We start from the raw sequence: 25226 nt of genomic DNA, 5'->3' as shown, positions 1-25226 counted from the left end.
TTCAATGTTTTATTGCCTCAGTTGAACTCACATATAGTATTATTTGTTCCAAAGAACCATTTTTGAAGAAGTTGTTCTCTGATGAATAAACATTCATATACATTTTATGTCCCCGGTGAGTTTAACTGAGTTCTTATTGTTCAATAGCTGACCTTGTCTAGATGCCCATAGTTTAGTCAAGACAAACTTTTGGGCTTCCTCCCATGTTGTTTCCAATTATGTTCTTAGTTCACCTGTCTGTTTTTCTTACTTATATTTTGTTTCCTTAAAGAAACTGTATACATCAAATTTGTTGGCATATCTCCAGACCTGTACACTGTATATAAATGACATGTGGATAGTAGTCTGACACATCTCCCAACCTGTTTAGAAAAAAAGACAAAACAGGCGCACATACAAAAAAAACCTTTGACAATTCAGGATATGATAATAAATTACAAGCATACAGAACATCTAAAATGATTAAAAAAAAAAACTACTGCCAAAATTAGTAAGGAATAACTATAAATTTTAAGTCAAAGAAGCTGCCCTGATAAATGGTTCATGTCCTGTGTAGCCACAAGGAAAAGCAAACAGGTTGTCATGAGAGAAACAAGGCAGAATATTTATCTTCCATTCTTTAGTATTTGCCCTCAACTCAGAAATTCAGATCTTTACAAGAAGAAACTGCTCAAGTCATAAGGTGTCAATAAATGTTTTTCTGGATCATAAGAGTGAATAGGCTACAATCTGTTTTCCTCAATTATAATAGAGGTTTAATGCATTTCCAATCAAGCTTCCAGTAATATTTCACTGAGAATGTACCAAAATAATTTTAAAACAGATTTTCAACTGTCAACTGGGAATATAAGAAAAAAATAAATAGCAATTGTAAAATAGTTTCATAAGATAGAGAAATTTATTAAACAGCTATAAAATTGTGTGTAGTTTGCTCAACAAATCAATGGGAAGAACAAAGAAGAATAAACACACTGCAATATACTCTAAATGATATGAAAATAATATATAATTAAAGAATATCAGAACCTCATTGAAAACAGGTTATTCAAATAATAGTGGTAGAAAAAATTACAACCTACTTTAGAAACCATATTTGTGTGTGATCTTTTATTACACACAAAAATAAACTAAAATAAATTAGGAATTAAGTACAAAGATAAGTTTTTATTTAAATTCCAGTTAATTAACATACAGTATAATCCAACGTTCACCAGGTACCAGACATTGGGCTATATACTTACTTGTATAAACTCAATTAACTTTTGCAAGAATGTGGGAAGGCAGATTTTATTACTTCCTCCTGTTTCATGGATTAAGAAGCTAAAGCTCTGAGAAGTTCAACAATTTTTCCAAAAACAAAGAACTATAAAGTGTTAGGAGCTTTATAAATCCAGGTAGTACATTTCCAGAGCCTACAACCTCATGCACTACACCAGACCAACTATTATTTTGCTTCTTTCTAAATTTAATAATTCATATTCTAGGAATCTAAGAACATAATCAGAGGTGTGATCAAATATTTATTTATAATGTATATCAAGGATTATTTTCTATGATAAAAATACGTAAACTACTGAAATATTAAGTAATAAATAACATAAACCATGATATACAAATAATAACAAATATTATTCACCTATGAAACAGCATCAACAACTAAGTGGCATTTGCTAAGCATTGTATTAAATGTTAAGGATTAAATGAAACTTAAATTTAGACTTGCTATCAAGGAGCTTACAGTCTGGTGGTGGGGAGATCAAGTAAATAAATAATTAAATTCACTGAGGAAAGTGTGGTAAGTTAAGTACACATATAAGAAAGTAAATAAAAGACTGGTAACTGGCCTATTTTAGTGGAGAATCAAAGGAGAGAGCTTCCTAGTGGAAGTAAAGTCTAATATAAAAATCTGATATATTATTAACAGAAAATGATAAATAATATCAAGCAAATAAGTAAGATATACATTTTGAGTATACACTAGTATCCTAGTTCATAAATGCATGTGTGTGCAGGGGTACCTGGGTAGCTCAGTCATTTGAGCATTCAACTCTTGATTTCTGCTCAGGTCGTGATCTCAGGGTCCTGGGATCAAGCCCTGAGTTGGACTCCATGCTCAGTGGGGAGTCTGCTTGAGGATTCCCTCTCCTCCTCCATCTGCCCCTGCCCCCTGCATATATGCTCTCTCTCTCAAATAAATAAATAAATCTTTAAAAAAAAGTATGTGTGCACACATATGTTGGCTACTAAAAAAAGATTCACTTATATATCATAAAATCTCTCATTAGTAGATTGTGAATGATTTTTGTTATCTTTTTAATCACAAAATTTTAATTATATATATTATATATAGGTGTGTATAAGTATACATTTATAATCAGACATTTATAATCAGACATGACATAATCCGAACAACCTCCAAATATATTAAATACATTCCTTGAAATAACAACAAAACAAATTCATGTCCTATTAACAATTGCTGGGGGGGTGGCGCCTGGGTGGCTCAGTTGGTTAAGCGACTGCCTTCAGCTCAGGTCATGATCCTGGAGTCCCGGGATCGAGTCCCGCATCGGGCTCCCTGCTCCGTGCAGAGCCTGCTTCTCCCTCTCCTTCTACTGCTCCTCCTGCTTGTGCTCTCTTGCTGTCTGTCAAATAAATAAATAAAATCTTTAAAAAAAAAAAATTACTAGGGGGATGAAGAAGACTGATAAAAGTGTTTTTGGTATTGAGCAGGTGAGTTGCCTTTTGAGCTAGATATGAAAAGCACATTTGGAATAAAAAAAGATGAACACAAATGCAGCAGACTGCCTTAAATATTGACCATCATAAAACTGGAAGAATGCTTGCACATTTCTACAACTGTTCAACTAAAACTCTTGGAATTCAGAATTTTCTATACTCTAAAAAGGCCCTACAACCCTGAGGCATTACACTAGCTTGAGCTGAACAGAAGGCCGGGGCAAACACACCAGAGTTTGGAAATGGTATCCCCTGTCTGCCAGGAGTAGGAAGTTGATATAGGGAGAGGAGACAGGTGGCTCAGATCAGAATATCTGCTTGTTCTCCTGTGCTCAGACATGAATTATCCTGAGTGGAACAAAGCTTCATAACTCTATGTGAAAGAAAACAGGAAAATTCCAACATCCTATCAACTCGATAGTGAGGTTACTTCTTGACAAAACAAATATTGTTAAGAAAGATACTCCAAAGATTTCCTACTAAGAAGCATCAAAGTCACTGTGCAATTCTACAATGACAAGCACACCAAAAGGTCGAGAAGCCCAACAGATAGGTAAAAAATTAACTACCCAAGAAACAAGGGCAAATAGAAAAAAAGGTGCTGTCCTGAGGCAGAGCTGACACGGAAGAGGTGTTACAGAATCAGAATCAAGAACTGTATTTAGATTATCTAGGCAATGGGAAAAATAACGAAAGGCAATATGTGACTTTAGATATTGGACTCACTGGAGGTATAACAAGTAGCAATTAGTTCTGTGACAGTTTCACTTTGCTAAGGAGAGAAAAGATTCAAGAAAAGATAGAGGTTCGGGGAGTGCATCTGTAAGGAGATGGGGCTCCCTGGAGGTGACTTTAGGAACTGAAACCAGTGTGCAAAAATTTCCTAGTTAAATTACACAGTGCAATGTGCATGTCTTTGCACACACATAACTCTTTCATTTACCAGCTCAAGGAAAAATCTGTGATGCCCCCTGGGAAATGTGACCGCAGAAATAAATGATTTTTGGTCATCTGAGTGCAGACAGAAAATTATAGTCATTTATTTTTGGCCTAAGAATTATCATTTTTAAGCAGATAATTAAATTGTTCAACCAGAATAAAATGATCTTATTTTGTTTTTAATGTGCATTTATTTTTGGTCAAAGAGTTACCATTTTTAAGCAGATAATTAAATTATTCAACTAGAATAAAGTGATCTTATCATGCTTTTAATGTGCACAGGAGTTCCATGTAATTGTTTTAAATGTTTGAGGGGCAAACACAATTAATTTGGTTTTGAACTATAGTGTTGTTTTGTTTTGTTTAACTCTTCAGTAAGTTTAGGGGAAATGTATTCTCCTCTTTCTGCTCCAGTGACTTAATTGAAACTGCCTTGGTAACCAAAATGCCTGAGGATGGCACAAACCCAAATCCCTTCCCTACTTAAATGTAACTTACCTCCCCTTCAATCCCACCGTCCTCTAAGATGCCTCACACTGGGGCCCCGTGAGCCCTTAAACTGGAGCAGCTGGAGCATAGCCTGGCGGATCGCCTTGGTCTTCAAGCTATAAATGATAGGGTTCAGTACAGGTGGTAAAATCAAGTAAACATTGGCCAGAATGCTACAGACCACTCTTGGGGTGGAGCTGAGAAGGCGGTGTGTAAAGGACAGGCTGATCATGGGCACATAGAAAACAGTGACAGCACAGATGTGACAGACACAAGTGCTGAGAGCTTTTTGTTGCTTCTTAGGGGCCACGATTCTCAAGACGGTTCGGAGAATCAGAACGTAGGAGAAAAGAATGAACAGCAAGTCAGTGCCAGTCAGGTAGAGCTGAAGAAACATGCCCCAAAAATTGTTGATCCAGGGGCTGGGATATGTGTATTTGATCATATCTGGGTGGTAGCAAAATGGGTGGGAAAGCTCTTTGTCTGAATGGAAAGATACACTCTTCAAGACTAGAACCATGGGAAAGGTGAAAATAACTTGCCGCAGGCAGATGACCAGTCCAATCACCAGGATTATCATGTCTGTGAAGACAGTGGCATACTTCAGTGGGTTACAGATAGCCATAAAGCGGTCAAAGGCCATGGCTACGAGCACTGAGGACTCCAGGAAGGAGAAGCCATGCACAAAGAACATTTGAATGAGGCAAGCTTTCAAGCTAATCTCCCGGGCATGAAACCAGAGAACCCCAAGCACAGTGGGAAGGGTTGAGATGGTCAGACATAGATCAACAGTTGACAGCATGGAGAGGAAATAGTACATAGGCTTGTGGAGACTCCTCTCAATGACGATGACAAACAAAATCATGCTGTTTCCCAAGAGGGCAATGATGTAGAGACAGCAGACAGGGATGGAGATCCAAACGTGAGCAAGTTCCAGCCCAGGAAATGCAGTGAGTAGGAAGTTTGGGGAAGATGATGTGGTGTTATTAAAAATTACCATGGTGAATTGAGAACACACCCTGAAAAGAGAGACAACAAGGATAATGTTTGTCATAGTGATCCTTTTTTCAAGTTCTAACTCATTTATAAACTCTTCCCAAATTACACAGTTGTTTCTCTATATTCAAAGCCCCCAGTCCAGTTATGGTACCTATCACATAATTCCACAGTATTGAATTTTTCTTATCAAAACTTGGCCCCATTTTTCTTCCTCTACCCTCTCCCAACTATAACCATCAATCTCTTTAGGCTCATCCCCACCCTACTGCCCAGACTAGTCCTGAGGCTTGAAGTAGGAAATGCCTATAGGCTTATATCATACACATGCACACACACCAACAAAACAACAACAACCACAATTACAATTGATGGGTCTTTGCATTAAATCTCCAAGCTGTATAAATTGCTTAGGAAACAATGGACAAGCACACGAGAGCCACTGGGCACATGTGATAGCATACTCCATAATGTCCTTGCTGGAAGCTGGTCTGGGATACTGTATCCAGAAGTATCCTTGTACTTCTATCATCAGCCACACCCTCCTAGTATACTCTATTAGAAGTCTCCTTTTGGTATCAGGGTTTCTTTGTTCCTTTTCCTATAGTGGAATAGTCCCTATAATTTCTCCCTTCCCCACTCCACATGTGTATGGGACTTGATTTTATCTTGTGTTTTAATTCTGTTTCCCCATGTACTTTTCCAGGTATACTGAAAATAACTAGGTCTAGATCTCCTTTTCTTCATCTTACATCTTGGGATACTTGTTTCTATCCTTTCCATGGATAGTTAAAATTAGCATGTGACTTTGGACCAAGTCACTGTGAGCAGACTGCTCTAACGAATTCTGTGAAAAATCCTAAACAGTATTCTGGAATACATTTCAGGCATCCTAAGCTAGGCAAAGTAGGTAAGCCTAGACAAAACTCCAGTATGAAATTCATGGGAAGCACTCAGCAACATGTGATGAGTGACTTTGTAAAAAGCATGGGTGGGATGGAAGTAGGGACTAATAACTAAAAGGGAATCACTGCAGGACATGGAAGGCTGAGGTGACATCACAAGTTGGAATATCAAGTAGCTCACTGAGTGAGAAAGTACATAGAAGGGCAGCTGCACAGAAAAGAGAGATGGTGTTATAAAGGAGGCAGAATCTGGAATCCATATTTAGGATGACCATTGCAATTCTATTTAGGACTTGTTCACTGAATGCTGGTACCATCATTGCTGATTTTAAAATTTGTACGTAGGGGGGCGCCTGGGTGGCTCAGTTGGTTAAGCGACTGCCTTCGGCTCAGGTCATGATCCTGGAGTCCCAGGATCGAGTCCCGCATCGGGCTCCCTGCTCGGCGGGGAGTCTGCTTCTCCCTCTCCCACTCCCCCTGCTGTGTTCCCTCTCTCACTGTGTCTCTCTCTGTCAAATAAATAAATAAAATCTTTAAAAAAAAAATTGTACGTAGGGCATTGAATCATCAATGAAGAGCTAGCAAGGAATGATATACTCAGCCCATGTGTTGTGTGGATATGGCCAGCCATAAGTATTCTTATTTTTCAGTATGTAGGTTTGCTGTCTTGTGTCTGAGTGGATGCAAGTAATTTGCTAGTACCAGGCCCTGTCAGTTGCTATATAAACATAAACATAAATATAAGGGATTGTTGGTTATTTTTTCCCCCTCCTCCAGTCTACTGAAGATGGTGATAGAAAGGACTTGTTACTCCAGAGGGGAAAAGAAAAGACTAATTGCTTTTTCTGCCATAATATTTAATATTATTATATTATACATGGTTGAAAAAAACACACTAAGAATCAGGAAAACTAATGCCAAATGAGATATGGATTACAAACATGCTGACTTATGTCAGCCATTTAGACTCTAAATGATTATTTTAATGTCAGTTACTGCTGATGGCCAGGGAAACAGAAATGAATAAAGAACAGTTTCTGCATTCAAAACTCCCTCAACTCGGTGGAATGAATAGTGTCAGAAGCCAAGGCAAAATATTAATGAAGGGCTATTACCACATGGGGACACATGGGAAGACTAGCAAGACAGGAAAACAGAAGGCTGTTGAGATTTCTGTTTCATTCTTCTTCTTCTCAACCTGATGAACACAGATATTAAGAGTGAATCTCTAACCAGCAATTACTATGTCATTACTGGTGAACTCATATGAGGGAACTTCAAGATTGAGAGGTACAGACCCCTTCCTGATCCTGCCAGAAGTGTCGTAAGTGTGACCCATGGCAGGGGTGGTTAGAGACCTGGACTCAAGTCCTAGGCTCCTTTCAGTCTTCACATCACCTCAGAAGACTTATAAGCATGCCTTCTGTCCTTAAGTTGGTTGATTTGAAATATTTAAGAATTGCTAATAATGTTTTTGCAAACATTAATGTGAAGTAAATTGAATTTAATGTTGAATGCTTTCAATCATTCACCTAATAGAGCCACTGTTAAACATTTAAAAAAAAAAAAAGAGTGAATCTCCTCTGTGAAAACCTTCCAAGAATCTCTCTGCAACACCAAATCACTCAATCTATTGACTCTCCTTCAATAGTACTTTATGTATTTTTTTTTAAAGCACTAAAATTCTATTGCTTGATCACATTTCTTTCTCCCTCTAGAATGCTGGCTCTCTGGGAATATAAAACATATGTGTTCATCTTTGTATTTTCTCTAGAGACAAGCTTAGTGATTGGTACATGATAAAAACTCAAATAATCTAATTTACATTAGATGTATTGGTGGGTAGATAAATAAATGACAGATGATAGAGCTATGGATAAAGACTAGATGAGAGAAATATATATTGAGCCTGGAAATTTTGAGGGAAGGATGAGCCTAGCCACTAGGGAAACTAAGGAGAGTAATATCCTCTCACTGATTGGAAGAAGGAGGGTAGGTTAAGAGAAAAGGAGATGAATTAAGAACCTCTGTATATGTCAACATTTACTAGCCATCTTATATATAATTTTATATAATCCCAGGAAAAATGGATATAGATGTTTTTATCCTATTTTAAAGAAAGGGAAGTGGCCTAGCAAGATAAAACAGTATAGCAAAGGTAAAATAGATACAGATTCAAAATTCAAAACCAGATTTACTAACTCTAAGGTCCATTATTTTTCATTAAACCATAAACTATTCAGAGAAGCTAAGCTTATGAGAAAAGTTGAGTAGTTGGACAGTGTGATTTCTTTCTTTTAAAATATAAGAATTATTTATACTCTGTTGTATATATATGTATATAATCATATATATGTATATATGATTTAGAGGAGCAATAGAGATGAGAAATCAGTAAAAGAGAAAACAATGTCCTCATGGCTTATTTAAAGAAGAATATTTGGGACATCCATGTGTGTTTAGAAATATGTGTGAATGTTTCTATGTTTATATTGTGTGTATCTCTCTGTGCTGTTATATGTAGAGAGGAGTTTTGGAATGGAAGAGTAATTGAGAGATAAGGTGATCATAAAGCAGATTCCAGTTATCTTCTGTTCTTTGAATTGTATCACATAAAGGACCAAAAGATGACACTGGATGATGTGAGGGGGTAGAAGGAGAGGAGACAATGGCTCATTTTGCTGCTGGAGAACATGTTTCCTATGGAATGTAGATATGTGGACAGGAGAAGGAGCAGAGGGCTTCCTCTCTGGTCCAGTGAACTCATATACTCTGGAACCAGTTGTAGGATAAAGTTCAGTGCCTCAGTTCATCAAGGTTTTCTCTGCACTGCCCACTAACCAGAAAAACAGGCTAGTGCTTTCTATTTTCAATTCTCCATCTGAATAGCCAGAAAGTAATGTCTACCAATTCATATACAAAAGCCTAGATTATATGACTTGGATAAGATCCACCCAACTCAATAATTTAGTGATCTACAGGTCAACATCCCTGCTTTCCAGCATCAATAACAGTAAAAAGCAATCCATGTTATCTACCAATCCCAAACCTTCTGGTCATTTCTCAACACTGAAATCTATTCTCTTCACAATCTGGAACCTGCCCTGACAGCTCCAGGATATGTTCACCAGAAGCCTTTGCTTCTCTGCACCACTTCATACTTGGACCTTTCATTTGACTCTTAATATTGAGGCATGGCTGATATTAGTAATTTATATAAGTAGATGTAATCCTCTTTATCTGCCTGGAAGATGAGTTCCTCAAAAGTTTGGGCATTCTTGTGTTTCTAATGCTAGCTACTAAAGTAGGATCTGGAATAATAGACAGCTTCAATTAGTAAGGTTTACTGACAGCTGAATGATCTTGTCCATAAGAGAGTTCTGGTGATGGGTATTAAAGAGGGCATGTACTGAATGGAGCACTGGGTGTTATACGCAAACAATGAATCATGGAACACTACATCAAAAACTAATGATGTAATGTATGGTGATTAACATAACATAATAAAATATATATATATATACTGAAAAAAAAAAGAGTTCTGAGTCTCATCTTTTCTCTTTATCCTTCTGTTTCCTCCTGTCCTCTGTCTCCCTATCTCAGTTTTATCCAGGCTCCATCATATCCCTCCATTTCTTCACTCCAGCTGACATGTAGCCCCCATCATTCATTGCTCTTCTCCCTTCCCTCTTTCTCCTAGCATTTCTCACCCCTTCATCCCTTTGCCTTCTATCCCTTTCCATTTATACACTCTTCTTACCTGTTCACATCAGCAGGAAACACCACCAACTTCTCTTCAGACCCATCACCAAGCAAGGACTAAACCAGCTCCCAAGAATGGAGGCTTTATAGGAAAATTAGTAGAGTCACCAAGCAACAAAGAGCTATCTTTATTAGTGAGTGTACTGGGTGGAGCAAGAATTATGGGACCCATAAGAATATGTTCCTCTATAACAGCTCAGACACATCTCCCTGACAGCTTCAAACCCTGCTCCCAGGCCCAAGCAAACTCCATACATCAGGAGCTGTAAGCATAGTCCTGGCCCTGGGGGCTGACAGTAATGGGTACCTTCTAAAACTGTCTGCTTTGGTCCGATAACTACAACCATTCCTCTTCACCCTGCCTTAGGCTACAGAGTCTCAGCCAGGGAGGCTCCCTGAATGTCAGAGCAGGATCAGGAGAGTACAGATAAGTCCTCCCTCTGTTCTCTGCTCCAGTATGTACTATTCTTAACAGGTCTCATTGTGCCCTGGCCATTCCCATGTCTCTCCTCTTACCCAGAAGCCCCTCCTAAGAAGCCAACCTATTCACTGAGTCACATTTGCAGCCCACCTACCCTTCTAAGCATAATTAAACTAGCACTTGATGAAGTCATGATACATGCTAAAAATTGCACTACACCCTTTAAATGCATTGTTGTATTTATTCATTATCAAGTTTACAGGTTAAGTATTATTCTCCATTGTTTCACAGATGAGGAAACTTAAACTCAGAGAGGTTTAGAATAACTTTACCCATTTAAAAGTTAGCAAGTTACAGAGTTGGCATTCAAGTCCATGTCTTACTTACTCTAAAGCTCTTACTCTATGTTATACTGCCTCCTATAGTCAACTGCTTCCACTATAGCTTCAGAAAATATGGTTGTAATATATGTTCCTCTATCCATCCATTCTACAGATTGCTTGCTTCCCAACTGTATGCCCACATCCGGTTTAAGCCTTATTCTGACCAGAATCCACCTCTCCATAGTAGGCCGTGAATTAATAATTCTGACCATGTATAATAATCTCTGACTTTCCAATCCTCCTTGAACATTTTCTGGTCCATACTCTTATATGTTTATTGGGCACACTGAGCGAAGATATCTATCCCAACAAGTATCTGGAGAGATTAATTAACTCCATAAAATTACACAGTAAGTAATGTTCATATCTATATGTAAATACCACCCCTTTCCACTGGTTCCCACCAGCAAAAATGAATGACTCTGGAAATTTCAAATGAAACTTACTAATATTAAATGAAACAAAGAAGTTTGGAAGCATGAAATCAATCTTGATAAAGTACAGTTTTCACTCATTTGTTAATTCAAAAAAATTATATATTGAGTGTCCATCATATGTTCTGAACTACATTAAGTACTTGGGAAAGACTGAAATAAAGTTAAAAGGGTACCTGTTCTTATAAAGTATATAGACTAGCAGGGAAGATATACTATTAGTAAGTTATGGTGCAGTATGAGAAACTGTAACATAAGTAAAGAAAGGCATGTCAGAAAAGCTTTCTGGACAAAAATGAAGTCTAAATTAAAATCTAACGTATATGTAGGAGTTCCTATTCTTCCAGCACATTGACTGCACCATGCTCTCATACTTTACCTGCCATTTTCTTTTTAATATTTTTCTCTCTTGCTTCCAGCCTATTGTACATACACACTTTATTTTTATAAAAAATACTCAAAGAACCGGGCACCTGGGTGGCTCAGTCATTAAGCGTCTGCCTTCGGCTCAGGTCATGATCCCAGGGTTCTGGGATTGAGCCCTGCATTGGGCTCCCTGCTCAGCCAGGAGCCTGCTTCTCCCTCCGCACTCCCCCTGCTTGGGTTCTCTCTCTCGCTGTCTCTCTCTCTGCCAAATAAATAAATAAAAATCTTTAAAAAATACTCAAAGAACATATAAACACAAAAGGCAAAAGAACAGGAATGTCTGAATTCCAGAGTGACTATAATGGAGCAAAAACAACCCAGATTGACTATAATGGAGCAAAAACAATCTGGGGATTTTTCTTGAAAAAATTGTTAATGACATACAATGGAATAGTGTTCAGCAATAAAAAAGAATAAACTACCACTACACACCACAACATGAATGAATCTCACATGTATTATGCTAAGAAGCCAGACATGGGAGACTACATACTACAGGGTCCATGACACTCAAAAAAGAGAAATTATAGGCGTGGAAAACAAATGAGAGCTTGCCAGGGATTGGGTATGGATGCAAAGGGGTAACATGAGGGAATTTTGAACAGTGATGTATTTATTCTATATCTTGGTGTCACTGGTGGTTACAAGATTCTATGTATTTGTCAAAAGTTGATTAGAACCATATACTAAAAAGAGTGAATTTTATTGTACATAAATGTTGATAAGCTGTGGGGTGCCTAACTGGCTCAGTTGCAAGACTATGTGACTCTTGATGTTGGGGTTGTGAGTTTAAGCCCCACAAGGGTGTAGAGATAACTTAAAGAAATAAAATTTTTTTAAAATGTTGATAAACTGTTACATACCATTTTAAGGATAATTCATATCTATCAAGCTACCTAAGATAAATTATTGCTTTCATCAAAACCATTATACAAAGGCATATTATAACCCATTAGATTTGTACTATTCAATACAGTAGCTTCTAGCTAATGTCACTACTTAAATTTATATTTCAATTAATTAAAATAAAATAAAATTTAAATATTCAGTTCCTTGGTTGTACTACCAAAGTTTAAAGTGTTCAATAGTTATGTGTGGCTAGTTTAATTAATGCATTAAACAACAGAGATTTAGAACACTTCCATCACTGCAGGAAATTCTATTGGACAGTGGTACATTTGATGCTCTTCCCTGACTTGATTGCATCTACACAGAACTCATAGATGCCATTAAGGGCCAATCCTGTCCCCACAGAACACTCGGACAATCTGCTGCCAGATCTGCTTGGTCCTAACACTGTACACAATAGGATTGAGCACAGGAGGAAGCAAAAGGTAGACATTGGCCATAAGAGTGTGTACTATTGGTGACAAATGTTTCCCAAAGCAGTGAATTAGAGTCGTGCCAATGAGAGGCACATAGAAGAACAATACTGCACAGATATGAGAGAAGCAGGTGTTGAGAGCCCTGAGTCTCTGTTCTTGGGAAGCAATACCCAGTACTGCCTGGAGGATTAGAAAGTAAGAAATCGAAAGGATCAAGGCATCCAGTACAATGATGAAGATCACAGCCAGCAGGCCATAGATGCAATTGCCACGGGTGTCAGCGCAGGCAAGCCTTATGACATCCTGGTGGAGGCAGTATGCATGGGAAAGGATATTGGAGTGGCACAAAGGTAGCCTTTTGATGAGGAAAGGCACAGGGAACACTGCACCCACACTTCATAGCAGGACTATTGCTCCAATCTTGCTGATGACTCTATGACTGAGAAAGGTAGTATAAGTGCAAAGGGAAGTGAATAGCCACAAAGCAATCAAAGGCCATGACAACCAGAACACCTGATTCTACTGCCCCAAAGGTATGGATAAAGAACATCTGAGTGATGCAGGCATCAAGGGTTATTGAGCGCCAGTTGAACCAGTGAACACTAATCATGGTGGGCATGGGAGATAGTGAAAGGCTGAGGTCAGTGGCAGCTAGCATAGCCAAAAATAATACATAGGCTCATGGAGACTTTGCTCAATCTTGATGACAACAAGGATGATGACGTTGCCTAAGAATGTGGTACTGTAAAGAAGGCAAAGGGGCAAGGTCATCCAGAAGTCTTTCTCTGGCATTCCCGGAATCCCAGTCATGGTAAAGTTCTGGTGGTTATCAGCAGTTTGGTTGAATGGTTACATAGTGGAATGAAGGTCTGACTGGGCAAAAAGAGAATTCATCAAGTCAAACAGCTTCAGTTAGAATCAGTGGCTATAAGTATTGAGATAGTAGCCATAAGGAGTGACTTCAATAATATTCTAATACATTTATGTCCACAATCTGATAGAGAAACTGATTGTCCTACCCCATGAGGCAATAAATCAATGACCATTATATGCTAAAATATACTTAGGAGAAAGAAAAAAGAAAAAACTTCAATCAACATCTGCATCCAATAGGGATATAATTCATCCAGAAACATCAAGGAGTTACCTGACTTATTTCCTTGCTAAGAAAGAATTTTATATTGGACATTTATGTGGGTAATGACACTGATGCCAATAACCAGAAAGGAAATGTTAGCAAGCACAAATGAGACATAAGGGTTGTTCATAAACACAGATATGCAGATGTGTGTATGTGTCTTTATCTTGACTGTGATCTTAAATTGTGGTGATTTAGACATTATGCTCATTGGGACTCAATTTTCCACCTGCATGATGTGGGACAGAGGAAGAAATACACTCTTTAAGGTCTGTAAAGCTCTAACCTTCTGCATTCCTGGGAGTGTGTGGGTACTAAAAGGACCTGAGCTTGCAGCAGGTGATGGAGGGAGAAGTTACTCTGGCTGCCAAAAAACTTTAGAAGGACCCATTATGGTAAGCAGAATAAAGGTCTCCAAGGATGTTCAAATCCTAATTCTTGAAACCTATGAATATGTTAGCTTACACGGCAAAAGAGATTTTGCAGATGTGATTAAAGCTAAGGATCTCAAGATGAGATTATCCTGGATTACCAAGGTAGGCCAAATCTAATCATATGAGTCCTTAAAATTGAAGAAATTTTCCCAGCTGCAGAGAACCAGAGAGATAGCAGCATGAGAAAGACAGCACGACTGGTGAAGGTGAAGGAAGGGGACAGAAAGCCAAGAAATATGGGTAGCCTCTAGAAGCTGGAAAAGGCAGTGGAACAGAATTTTCCCTCGAGTCTTCAGAAAGGGATGCAGACTTGCTGACGCCTTGATTTCAGCCCAGTAAGGGTCTTGTTGGACTTCTGACTTTAAGAACTGTAAGAAAATAATTATATGTGTATTATAAGCCACTATGTTTGTGGTAATTTGTTATGGAAAAAGTAGAAAACCTTACCCAGAGGGGCCAGAGTAGAGTTGCTTTAGCTCCTTTTCAGAAATATTCCAACTCTTCTCCTTCAGTCTTATACTCAGGCCCTGTCTTCTTCTTCGGTAAGAAATGAAATGAATGAAATGAAATTAATTCCACACATAGAGGATTCCAAAAGACAAGGTCCAAACATTTTTCAGATTGGTGAAGTCAATATCCCTGATGTTAAAAATTCAACTGGACTTAAGTTTCCCTGTCCCTCCATAGAGACTTCCCCTTCTCCGCATTCCATACTTCTGTGAGGCTGTTCTAGTAAACTCCACCTTGAGTCACCAGTATCTGTATTTCCTACTCTGAGTAAAACCTAGATAAACCTGTGAGCCATTCTAGACATTAATGCCTAACACTTGCAGTGACAAAGATCAATATTAAAATCTTGGTGCCATACAGCCCTCTTCTATTTCAATTATTTGCTGTTATCTTCAGGAAGATATATCCAAACGTGCACCTGAGCTAATCACTTGTTGGGCCAGTCTAGCCACAGTTGATAAGGGTTCAGGATTAAATGAAAGAATAGGACTATCATGTCTCTTATTGTTTGAGTTATGATGCTAATGAGAATCTGATGGAGAGTCTCCCAAATAAGAATGTTACACACACACACACACACACACACACACAAATACAAGCAAAGTTCTGTATAAAAATTAAGTGAATTCATATATTATTTAAGAGCATCTCAGGACCCATGTTAGAGAAAATGGAACAGGAGCCTGGGTCACAACAAGGAGAAAAGTCACTAGACAAATTGCAAGGGGCAGAAATCTCTGGGTGCTTGGGCATGACTAGAAATCAGACAGAGTTACTCCAAGTTTCTTGTAAGTCAATAGTTTAGTTCTACACTGTCCAATATCATAGCCACTAGATATCTGTGCCTATTTACATTTAAGTTAAATTAAAACATCAGTATCTTAGTTTCACTAACCACGTTTCAGGTGTTCAATAACTTCATATGGCTAGTGACTATTGAACTGTGTGGTACAAACATAGAAAATTTCCATAATCCAGAAAGCTCTATTGAAATTTGAAAAATTGATCCTGCAGACTATAGATTTAAAGGATACCAACATTCTAGCTGACCTCTTGACAAATCTTAGATCCAGTTGGATTTGTGGGTCTTTTACCTATATACTGCATAACCTGTGTCTCTTTACATACTTTTCTCTGTCTTGTCTCTTTTCTGGAAAAATGAATAAGAAAATAGCTTTAAAACTAAAGACTCTGGAAATAGATCATCTGGGTTTAAATCCTGCATCTGTGACCTTGAACAAGTTACTTAATAATCTCTATGCTTTATTCCTTACCTCTTTAAAATTAAAATGAAAATAATAGTATTTACCATGGGATAGTTAAAAGTATTCACTGGAAATGTTGATAGGTCATTTAGGTGAGCACCAGACAAAGAATCAACACTCAATAAAGGGTAGCTATAATCAATGTTCATCTGTTATCTATAAATTTTGTAATGTTTGGTTAACTGTGAAAACTGTCTCTGAAGATATTTATAAGCCATGAAATCCATTAATATACTGCTAAGTTATCTACCTACCCATATATTAGTTATATATTTTGATCAAATTCTATATTACCTAAATCTCTCCATGCCTCAGCCAGTTTAGCCCAACACTGAAAATCTATGGCTTGTAGGTAGTGGCTGTTGCAGTGCCCAAGATGGGACATCTATGGATCTGTGCTCAGTGATTCTGCACTTAATTATGAAGGCTTACTGTAAAGGATTTATTGGAAGCAGGTCCTAGATAAACTAGAGATGAAAGAATGATATGCTAGTAGGAGTCATGAGTAGTGAATATCAGTAAGAGGAAGAAAAGAATAAGGATAATTGATTCTGAGGGACTAGAACCCCAAAAGCAACACCACACTGACCATCTGAGGAGCTCGATCCCAAAGACCAGCACAGTCCTTCCAGAATTCAAGAGAGGGATTACAAACTAGGCTCTTTTATTTATTTATTTTTTTAGAGAGAGCGCCGGGACAGTCAGAGGGAGAGAGAGAATCTTAAGAGGCTCCTTGCCCAGAGTGGAGCCCCACATGAGGCTTGATCTCACAACCCTGAGATCATGACCTGAGCCGAAATCAAGAATCAGATCCTTAGCCAAACGAACTACCCAGGCACCCCCAAACTAAGCTCTTGATTCCTTAAGATCTAAAGAACTCAGGAAGAGATTTTCATGTTTAATTAACTTACTGATTAATGGCTTCATATTTGTCAAATGCCTACTAAGTACTAGGCATGCCATAGTAATCAGAGGACCAAAGGAGCAACTTCTTTCCTTATCAAAGAAAACATGAAAAACAAGAGCAGAAACAGGAGTGGAATATGTACCTGGGGTTGAATGAAGACATGCTTTACAGAAGGGTCAATATGTCCAGCTTGTATCACCAGCTCTACTCAGCCTAACTCTGTTTCTGTCAATACCAGTGACAGACCATGGACAGAATCAAACCTAAACTTCCCTCACAGCAAAAGGGCAGGAGCTTCTGTGGTTTATGAAGCATATGTGGGGATGGAGGTGGAAGAGAAGATAGGCAACAAGAGTTTTTCTTTTCTATTGCTATGGAACTACAGTTCAATGCTCTTTTCCACCCAGGAAGCCAAGTGGAAGAGCTATTCTCTAAAGGACAGGACCGAGCATAATATACTCTAAGTAAATTATATATAAGTATATAAGTATTCAGCTGCAGGCCGAAGCACAGTTCTGGCCCTTTGGATTTGTCCTCTGTAGGAGCCATGGACTAGTCTTTCACTTGGGGAAGGAATATATTTGCTATTTGCCTTGAGCCAGGACTGAAGGAAGGGCAAAAATTTGCAGACTCTTGTTTCTCTCATTAGGCTTTGGTAGTAGAATATACTCACCACTGAATTCTTCATATGTACAGTTCAAATTGTTATTTCTATTTTAATGAAAAATGTAAAGGAAATGGAAAAATAATTCTTGCTGAAAAAATTCTTGCTGTAGCTGAGGATTCTAGGTTCTTTATAGATATATAAAAATCATGAGCAATCACTTTATATGATGATATAGGGAAATAATGCAAAAGATAATGGGCAGGCATTTTAAATTATTTCAGTCCTTTAATAATAAAAAAATCTAATATTTATTAAATGCTTATTTATGCTTCAGCCTCTGTTTTTACCTCTTTACATATACTACCTCTTTTAATGACTAAAAAAACCTTATGAGAAAAGAACTTTTGCCAATATGCATCAGTAAAATAAGAGTCGGAGAAGTTAATTAACTTGACTCAAATCCCAAAAATAAAATTTAAATCCAGCTGCTCTGAACATTATGCTATGAAGGTCTATTTAGTCCTATAGGAGATGATAAGCTTTAGGCCACAGAGACAACTTCTGCCATCAAATTCAAAGTCCAGACCAAACAGTACACTGGGCTTAACAGATCCTACCTCCTCCACTCCGACTAGTCTGTCCTGACCTCTAAAGATTTCTCCATGAATTGTCCATAACTACAGTCCCCTCCATTCTGTGAAAGCATCCTCAGAGAAAGCACTACCTGGGCCTCAGTTTGTTTCCCAACTCACCCAAAGTCTAGTCTAGGAGATGAGAGTCATTTCTGATGCTGGCCACCATAGCAGTATAGCCAGAGATTTAAAACCTGCAGGACCCTAATCCAGAATTCCCTCTGAAGTGATCCTCTAGAGACAAGGCATCAGTCTTCATGGAGAAGTCCCCAGGGCCAACAGCTATATAATCTCAGGCGTCTGGGCATTTTGGTCTTCTTTGTCTTGATCTCAGAGGACCTAGTTTTCCCTAATTCAAACCTGTGATGGTGACCAACCAGATATAGAATTCGTCTCAGTCCTGTGTGAATGGTACCTCACTAGCTATACCAAAATGCAAATATACTTTAGTGCCTAATCTTTACAATTCTCTCTAAAAGAGAGAGAAAGAGAAAGAGAGAGAGAGGAGGGGAGGAAGGAACGAAGGAAAGCAAGCAAGCAAGCAAGCAAGAAAAAATGTAAAAGAAAAGGCCATTCATGTTTCCTTCTAGTTACTACTTCTCATTCCTTCCTCAGCTTCATAGTAAAGCCTTTCAAAGTTGTGGTCTGTAGTCTCTGTTTCCATGTACTCCCCATTCTCTCCTCAATTCACTTCAGTGAGAGTTCTTTCCCACATCACTGAAAGCATCTTTGCAGGTGTCTCCAATGGCCTGCTTATTGTTAAACCCAGAGAACATTCCTCACCTTACTCTTCTTTTCAGCAGGATTCAAAACAGTGGAAAATTGCCTCCATGTTGAGTTACTTTCATTTCTGATCTTTTTGTGACACCATGTTTTCCTCCTGCTTTAATTTCCACTCTTCGATATCCTTTGATGGCTTATCTCCCTCCTACATCACTAAATGTTAGTGTGTCTCTTATTTGGTCTTTTTCCCTAAACTTTAATCCCACTCTCCCTGAGTGATATTATTAAATCCTATTGATTTAATATCTCCATATGTCGATTACCCCCAAAAGCATATCTTCAGGCCTGAATTCTGTCTTGATCTCCAGACCAATTACTACTTGATAATTCCATGTGGATATCAAATAGGAAACTTAAAATTAGCACAGTGAATACTGTAAAACAAAAACAAAACTTCTTCCTATTTGCTTATAGTTAATTTCAATAAATCACACTAACCATACCACAATCCACCCGGTTACTCAAACCAAAATTCCAGATCTTTTCTTACCCTCTCCCTTATATTTAATCCATTACCATGGCCTATTGAGTCCAAACCAAAATATATTTCACATACTTCAAATTCCCTTCATCTTCGCTCCTACCATGCCAGCAAGGTTACCATGACCTCTTGTAGAATAGAGCAATAGTCTCCTAATGACTTTTTTTTTAATTTGCTCTTTTATTTGTCTTATTTTGTTATGGTATAATTTACAAATCATAGAACTGATCCATTTTAAGTGTACAATTTGAAGAGTTTTAGTAAATTTATACAATTGTGAAACTATTACCCCAAAACAGTCTTAAAACTTCCATTACATAAAAAGATTCCTTGACGGTGGTTTGAGATCAGCCCTGGGCATGTCTCCAGCTCCAAGAAACCACAGATATGCTCTCTGTTTTCATAGTTTGCCTGTAATAGAAATTTCATATAAGAATCATAAAATATATTGTCTTTTGTCTCCCAGTTAACATAATGTTTTGAGTTTTATCCATGCTGCTAAATATATTCAGAGCTTGTTCTTTTTCCTTCCTGAGTAGTATGTCATTGTATGGGTAAAACATATTTATTTACTCATTTGGTAGTTGAAATACATTGGGGTTGTTTACCACTTTTGACTATTATGAATAATGTTGCTAGAAATATTAGCATATAATCTTTGTATGGACATGTTTGGGCAGATATCTAGAAAAGGAATTACTGGGTAGTATGATAGGTGTTTCTCTAATTTGGAAGAAAATGTCCAACTATTTGTGGCTGAACCATTTTATACTCACATCACCAATGTATAAAGATTCCAGTTTAATGTAACTATTGATTTGATTAGATTTACATCCGTCATGTTGATATTTGTTTTTTATATGTTTCAGTCTTTTTTGATTCTTCCTTTTCTCCTTGTCTTCTATCATGTTAAAGATTTTTATTGTACTGTTTTAAAGTTGACTGCTTTTTTTTTTTTCCAGAACTTTGAATATGCCATTCAACTGCTTTCCAGACTCTATTTTTTTTTCCTGATAAAAAGTCAGGAATTATTTCAAGCTTTTTAGTCTGTAACTTGATTAGTCATTTTCTTCTGCCATTATCATTCTTGGGCTTTTGGCAGTTTGATTATAATGTTTCTATGTGTTAATATCTTTGTATTTATTCTAATTAAGATTTCTTGAGCTTCTTGGACATGTGGACTTTTTTGTTGTTGTTAAATATATAAAGTTTTTAACATTGTATCTTCAAATATTGATTCTGTTACTTTGCTCTCTTCTTCTGGACCTACCAATATACATATGTTGGTATGTTGATGTTGCCCCCCAAATATCTGAGACTGTTCATTTTTCTTCAATATTTTTCTGTATATTATTTGAACTTGAGACTTCTCTATTTGTCTTCAAGTTCACAGATTCTTCCTTCCCCTTCCTCAAATCTGCTGAGTCCATGTATTGATTTTTTTTAAATTACAGTTTATTATATTTTTTAAATTCTTTTGTTTCTTTCCTATAATATCCTTTCCTCTATGGAGTTTCCTTATTCATTCAATCATTTACCATTGTATTTTCTTTAATTACTTGAACATAATTTTCTTTCATTCTTTGAATGCATTTATAATAGATTATTTGAATTATGTCTGCTAAAATCAACATGTGGGTCCTTTAGGAGTCAGATTCTACTGATTGCTGTTTTTCTTGATTATGGTCAAGTTTTCCTATTTCTTTGAAAGTCTCAGAGTTTTTTTTGAAAACTAAATGTCTTAAATATTATAGCATAGCCATACACAAAGATAAACTCAAAATGAATGAAAGACCTCAATGTGAGATAGGAATCCATCAAAATCCTAGAGGAGAACATAGGCAATAACCTCTTAGACATTGGCCACAGCAACTTCTTTTAAGGTACATCTCCAAAAGCTAGTGAACAAAAGCAAAAATGAACTTTTGGGACTTCATCAAGATAAAAAGCTTCTGCACAACAAAGGAAACCGTCAACGAAACAAGGAGGCAACCCATAGAATGGGAGAAGATATTTGCAAATGACACTACAGATAAAGGGCTGGTATCCAAGTTCTATAAAGAACTTCTCAAACTCAACACCCAAAAAACAATTAATCAAGTCAAAAAATGGGCAGAAGACATGGACAGACACTTCTCCAAAGAAGACACACAAATGGCTAACAGACACATGAAAAAAGGTTCATCATCATTAGCCATCAGGGAAATTCACATCAAAACCACACTGAGGGGGCGGAGCAAGATGGCAGAGGAGTAGGAGACCTGGATTTCGTCTCCTCTCAGGAATTTAGCTGGATAGGGATCAAACCATTCTGAACACCTACAAACTCAACAGGAGATCGAAGAAAAGAAGAGCAACAACTCTCTGAACAAAAAAGCGACCACTTTCTGGAAGGTAGGACGTGCGGAGAAGTGAATCCGAGGCGATATTCGGGAGGATAGACGGCGGGGGAGGGACCTCCGTCCACCGCTTCTGGCAAGTGATAAAGCAGCGGAGCACAAAATCAGAACTTTTAGAAGTCAGCTCCACTGAGGGACGTCACTCCGGTGGCTAAGCGGGGGGGTGGAACCCTCACAGGACAGTGTGGTCTCAGGACCCTTGGGGTCACAGAAAGACTGGGGGTGCCTGAGTGCAGCAGAGCTCCCGGGTATCAGAGCAGGGAAGCCGGCTGCAGAGACGGAGCCAAGGAGCGGGCTCTCAGCTCGGGGTTGCCATAAACCGTGATCCAAGGCACAGTCGGGTCACTGCTCCTCCAGCAGGGACCCAACAAGCGACAGATCCGGGGAGACTCACCTTCTTACCCCGGGAGGAGAGGTGCAGGAGTGCACCACAGGGATCTGCTGGGTTTGGAGACTCCACTCAGGGTCGGGTGCCAGAGATAGAAACGCGTGGTCACAGGCTGGGTGAGCACGGAGTGCAGCTGGAGACCGGGGAGACGGGAGTGACTGACTGCTTTTCTCTGGGGGCTCACTGAGGAGCAGGCCTCGAGTTCTCAGCTCCTCCGGGGCAGAGATTGGGAGGCCGCCATTTTCATTCTCGGCCCCCAAAGCTGTAAGAAAGGTTGCAGGGAACAAAAGCTCCCGAGAGCAACTCAAGCAGATTACTTAGCCCCGACTGGGCAAGGGCGGGGCAATTCCACCTCCAGCAAAGACATTTGGGAACCACGGCAACAGGCCCCTCCCCCAGAAGATCAGCGACAACAGCCAGCCAAGACCAAGTTTACCCATCAATGAGAACGGCAGAACTCCAGCGCTAGGGGAATACTGCACATAGAATCCATGGCTTTTTTACCATGATTCTTTAGTCTTTCAAAGTTAATTTTTTTTAACTGTCTTTTTTTTTTTTTGAATTTTTCTTTTCCCTTTTTCAACCAACATCTTATCAATCCCTTTTTTAAAAAACATTTTTATTTTTCAGTTTTAGAGTCATATTCTATCCCTTCATAGTACTTACCCGTATATTTGGCATATATATATAAGTTGTTCTCTCTTTAAAATTTTGAGATAGTTTCTTCTAACAGATCAAAATATACCCTAAATCTCTAGTGTATGTTTTTTTTCTACTCCCCTACCTGATCACATTCTCTCCCTTTTTTTTTCTTTTTTTTTAAATCCTCTTCTTTCTTTTTTCAAACAACTTCTTATCAATTCCTTTTATAAAATTTTTTATAATTTCCATCTTTACAGTCATATTCCATCTCTTCATCATATCAACCCTTATTTTTATACATATATAAGTTTTTCTTTCTTTAAAATTTTGGGAGGCACTTTCTTCTAACAGACCAAAATACACCCAAAATCTAGTGTGCGGCACTGATCTATATACCAGCCTGATCATATTGGATCACATTCTGTTTTTTCTGTTTTCTCTCTTTCCCTTTCTTTTCCCACTGCTTCAGGTCTTTTATGATTTGTTTAGAGCATATTTTCTGGGGACGTTGTTACCCTGTGTCCATTTTCTTCTCTCATTAATCTATTCTCCTCTGACAAAATGACAAGATGGAAAAAAATCACCTCAACAAAAAGAACAAGAGGTAGTACCGACTGCCAGGGACCTACTCAATACGGACATTAGTACGATGTCAAATCTAGAGTTCAGAATCATCACTTTAAAGATACTAGCTGGGCTTGAAAAAAGCATGGAAGTTATTAGAGAAACCCTTTCTGGAGAAGTAAAAGAACTAAAATCTAACCAAGTTAAATTCAAAAAGCCTATTAATGAGGTGCAATCAAATATGGGGGCACTAACTGCTAGGATAAATGAGGCAGAAGAGAGAATCAGTGATATAAAAGACCAAATGATGGAAAATAAAGAAGCTGAGAAAAAGAGAGATAAACAACTACTGGATCACGAGGGCAAAATTCGAGAGATAAGCGATACCATAAGAAGAAACAACATTAGAATAATTGGGATCCCAGAAGAAGAAGAAAGAGAGAGGGGCAGAAGGTATACTGGAGCAAATTATAGGAGAGAACTTCCCTAATTTGGGAAAGAAAACAGGCATCAAAATCCAGGAAGCACAGAGAACCCCTCTCAAAATCAATAAAAATAGGTCAACTCCCCGACATCTAATAGTAAAACTTATGAGTCTCAGAGACAAAGAGAAAATCCTGAAAGCAGCTCGGTAGAAGAGATCTGTAACCTACAAGGGTAGAAACATTAGATGGGCAACAGACCTATCCACAGAGACCTGGCAGGCCAGGAAGGACTGGCAGGATATCTTCAGAGCACTAAATGAGAAAAATATGCAGCCAAGAATACTATATCCAGCTAGGCTGTCATTGAAAATAGAAGGAGAGATAAAAAGCTTCCAGGACAAACAAAAACTAAAGGAATTTGCAAACACAAAACCAGCCCTACAAGAAATCTTGAAAGGGGTCCTCTAAGCAAAGAGAGAGCCTAAAAGTAACATAGGCCAGAAAGGAACACAGACAATAGACAGTAACAGTCCCCTTACAGGCAATACAATGGCACTAAATTCCTATCTTTCAATAGTTACCCTGAATGTAAATGGGCTAAATGCCCCAATCAAAAGACACAGGCTATCAGACTGGATTAAAAAACAAGACCCATTGATATGCTATCGCAAGAGACTCATTTTAGACCCAAAGACACCCCAGATTGAAAGTGAGGGGGTGGAAAACCATTTACCATGCTAATGGACACAAAAGAAAGCTGGGGTGGCAATCCTTATGGCAGACAAATTAGATTTTAAACGAAGACTGTAATAAGAGATGAGGAAGGACACTATGTCCTACTTAAAGGGTATATCCAACAAGAAGATCTAACAATTGTAAATATCTATGCCCCTAACATGGGAGCAGCCAAGTATATAAGCCAATTAATAACAAAAGCAAAGAAACACATCGACAACAATACAATAATAGTGGGGGCTTTAACACACCCCTCACTGAAATGGACAGATCATCTAAGCAAAAGATCAACAAGGAAATAAAGACTTGAAATGACACACTGGACCCAATGGACTTCACAGACATATTCAGAACATTCCACCCCAAAGCAATGGAATACACATTCTTCTCTAGTGCCCATGGAACATTCTCCAGAATCGATCACATCCAAGGTCATAAATCAGGTCTCAACCAGTACCAAAAGATTGGGATCATTCCCTGCTTATTTTCAGACCACA

At 38.2% G+C, this 25226-nt stretch overlaps 1 protein-coding gene, 1 long non-coding RNA gene and 1 pseudogene across 2 annotated transcripts; all 3 read right to left on the bottom strand.

Annotated features, from left to right (window-relative positions):
* Nucleotides 1-1042: 1042 nt before the first annotated feature.
* On the bottom strand, nucleotides 1043-5617 carry LOC123856664 (olfactory receptor 51T1). The gene is made up of 2 exons (XM_045892809.3): nucleotides 4177-5617; nucleotides 1043-2645 (listed from the first exon to the last, which is right to left on the bottom strand). Exon 1 carries the CDS (start codon nucleotides 5219-5221, stop codon nucleotides 4184-4186), a length of 1038 nt encoding a protein of 345 aa, XP_045748765.2. The 5' UTR covers nucleotides 5222-5617; the 3' UTR covers nucleotides 1043-2645; nucleotides 4177-4183.
* Nucleotides 5618-12605: 6988 nt separating this feature from the next.
* On the bottom strand, nucleotides 12606-14050 carry LOC123856665 (olfactory receptor 51H1-like; annotated as a pseudogene).
* A 462-nt stretch (nucleotides 14051-14512) lies between these two features.
* Nucleotides 14513-19938, bottom strand: LOC123856666 (uncharacterized). Its single transcript, XR_006793727.3, has 3 exons — nucleotides 19894-19938; nucleotides 14839-14928; nucleotides 14513-14759 (listed from the first exon to the last, which is right to left on the bottom strand). It is a non-coding gene; the product is annotated as an uncharacterized LOC123856666 (long non-coding RNA).
* Between the last annotated feature and the right edge of the window lie 5288 nt (nucleotides 19939-25226).

Source organism: Mirounga angustirostris, unplaced genomic scaffold (genome assembly GCF_029215605.1).
Source record: "Mirounga angustirostris isolate CCGP_5_RB_7025 unplaced genomic scaffold, mMirAng1.0.hap1 SCAF_13, whole genome shotgun sequence".
Classification (NCBI taxonomy): Eukaryota; Metazoa; Chordata; class Mammalia; order Carnivora; family Phocidae; genus Mirounga; species Mirounga angustirostris.
Note: the sequence above shows the minus strand (reverse complement) of the source record. Positions and strands in the feature narration are given on the sequence as shown.

What these genes read in the sequence shown, in the direction of transcription:
- LOC123856664 (XM_045892809.3), bottom strand. Translation starts at nt 5,221, where the DNA reads ATGACAAACATTATCCTTGTTGTCTCTCTTTTCAGGGTGTGTTCTCAA.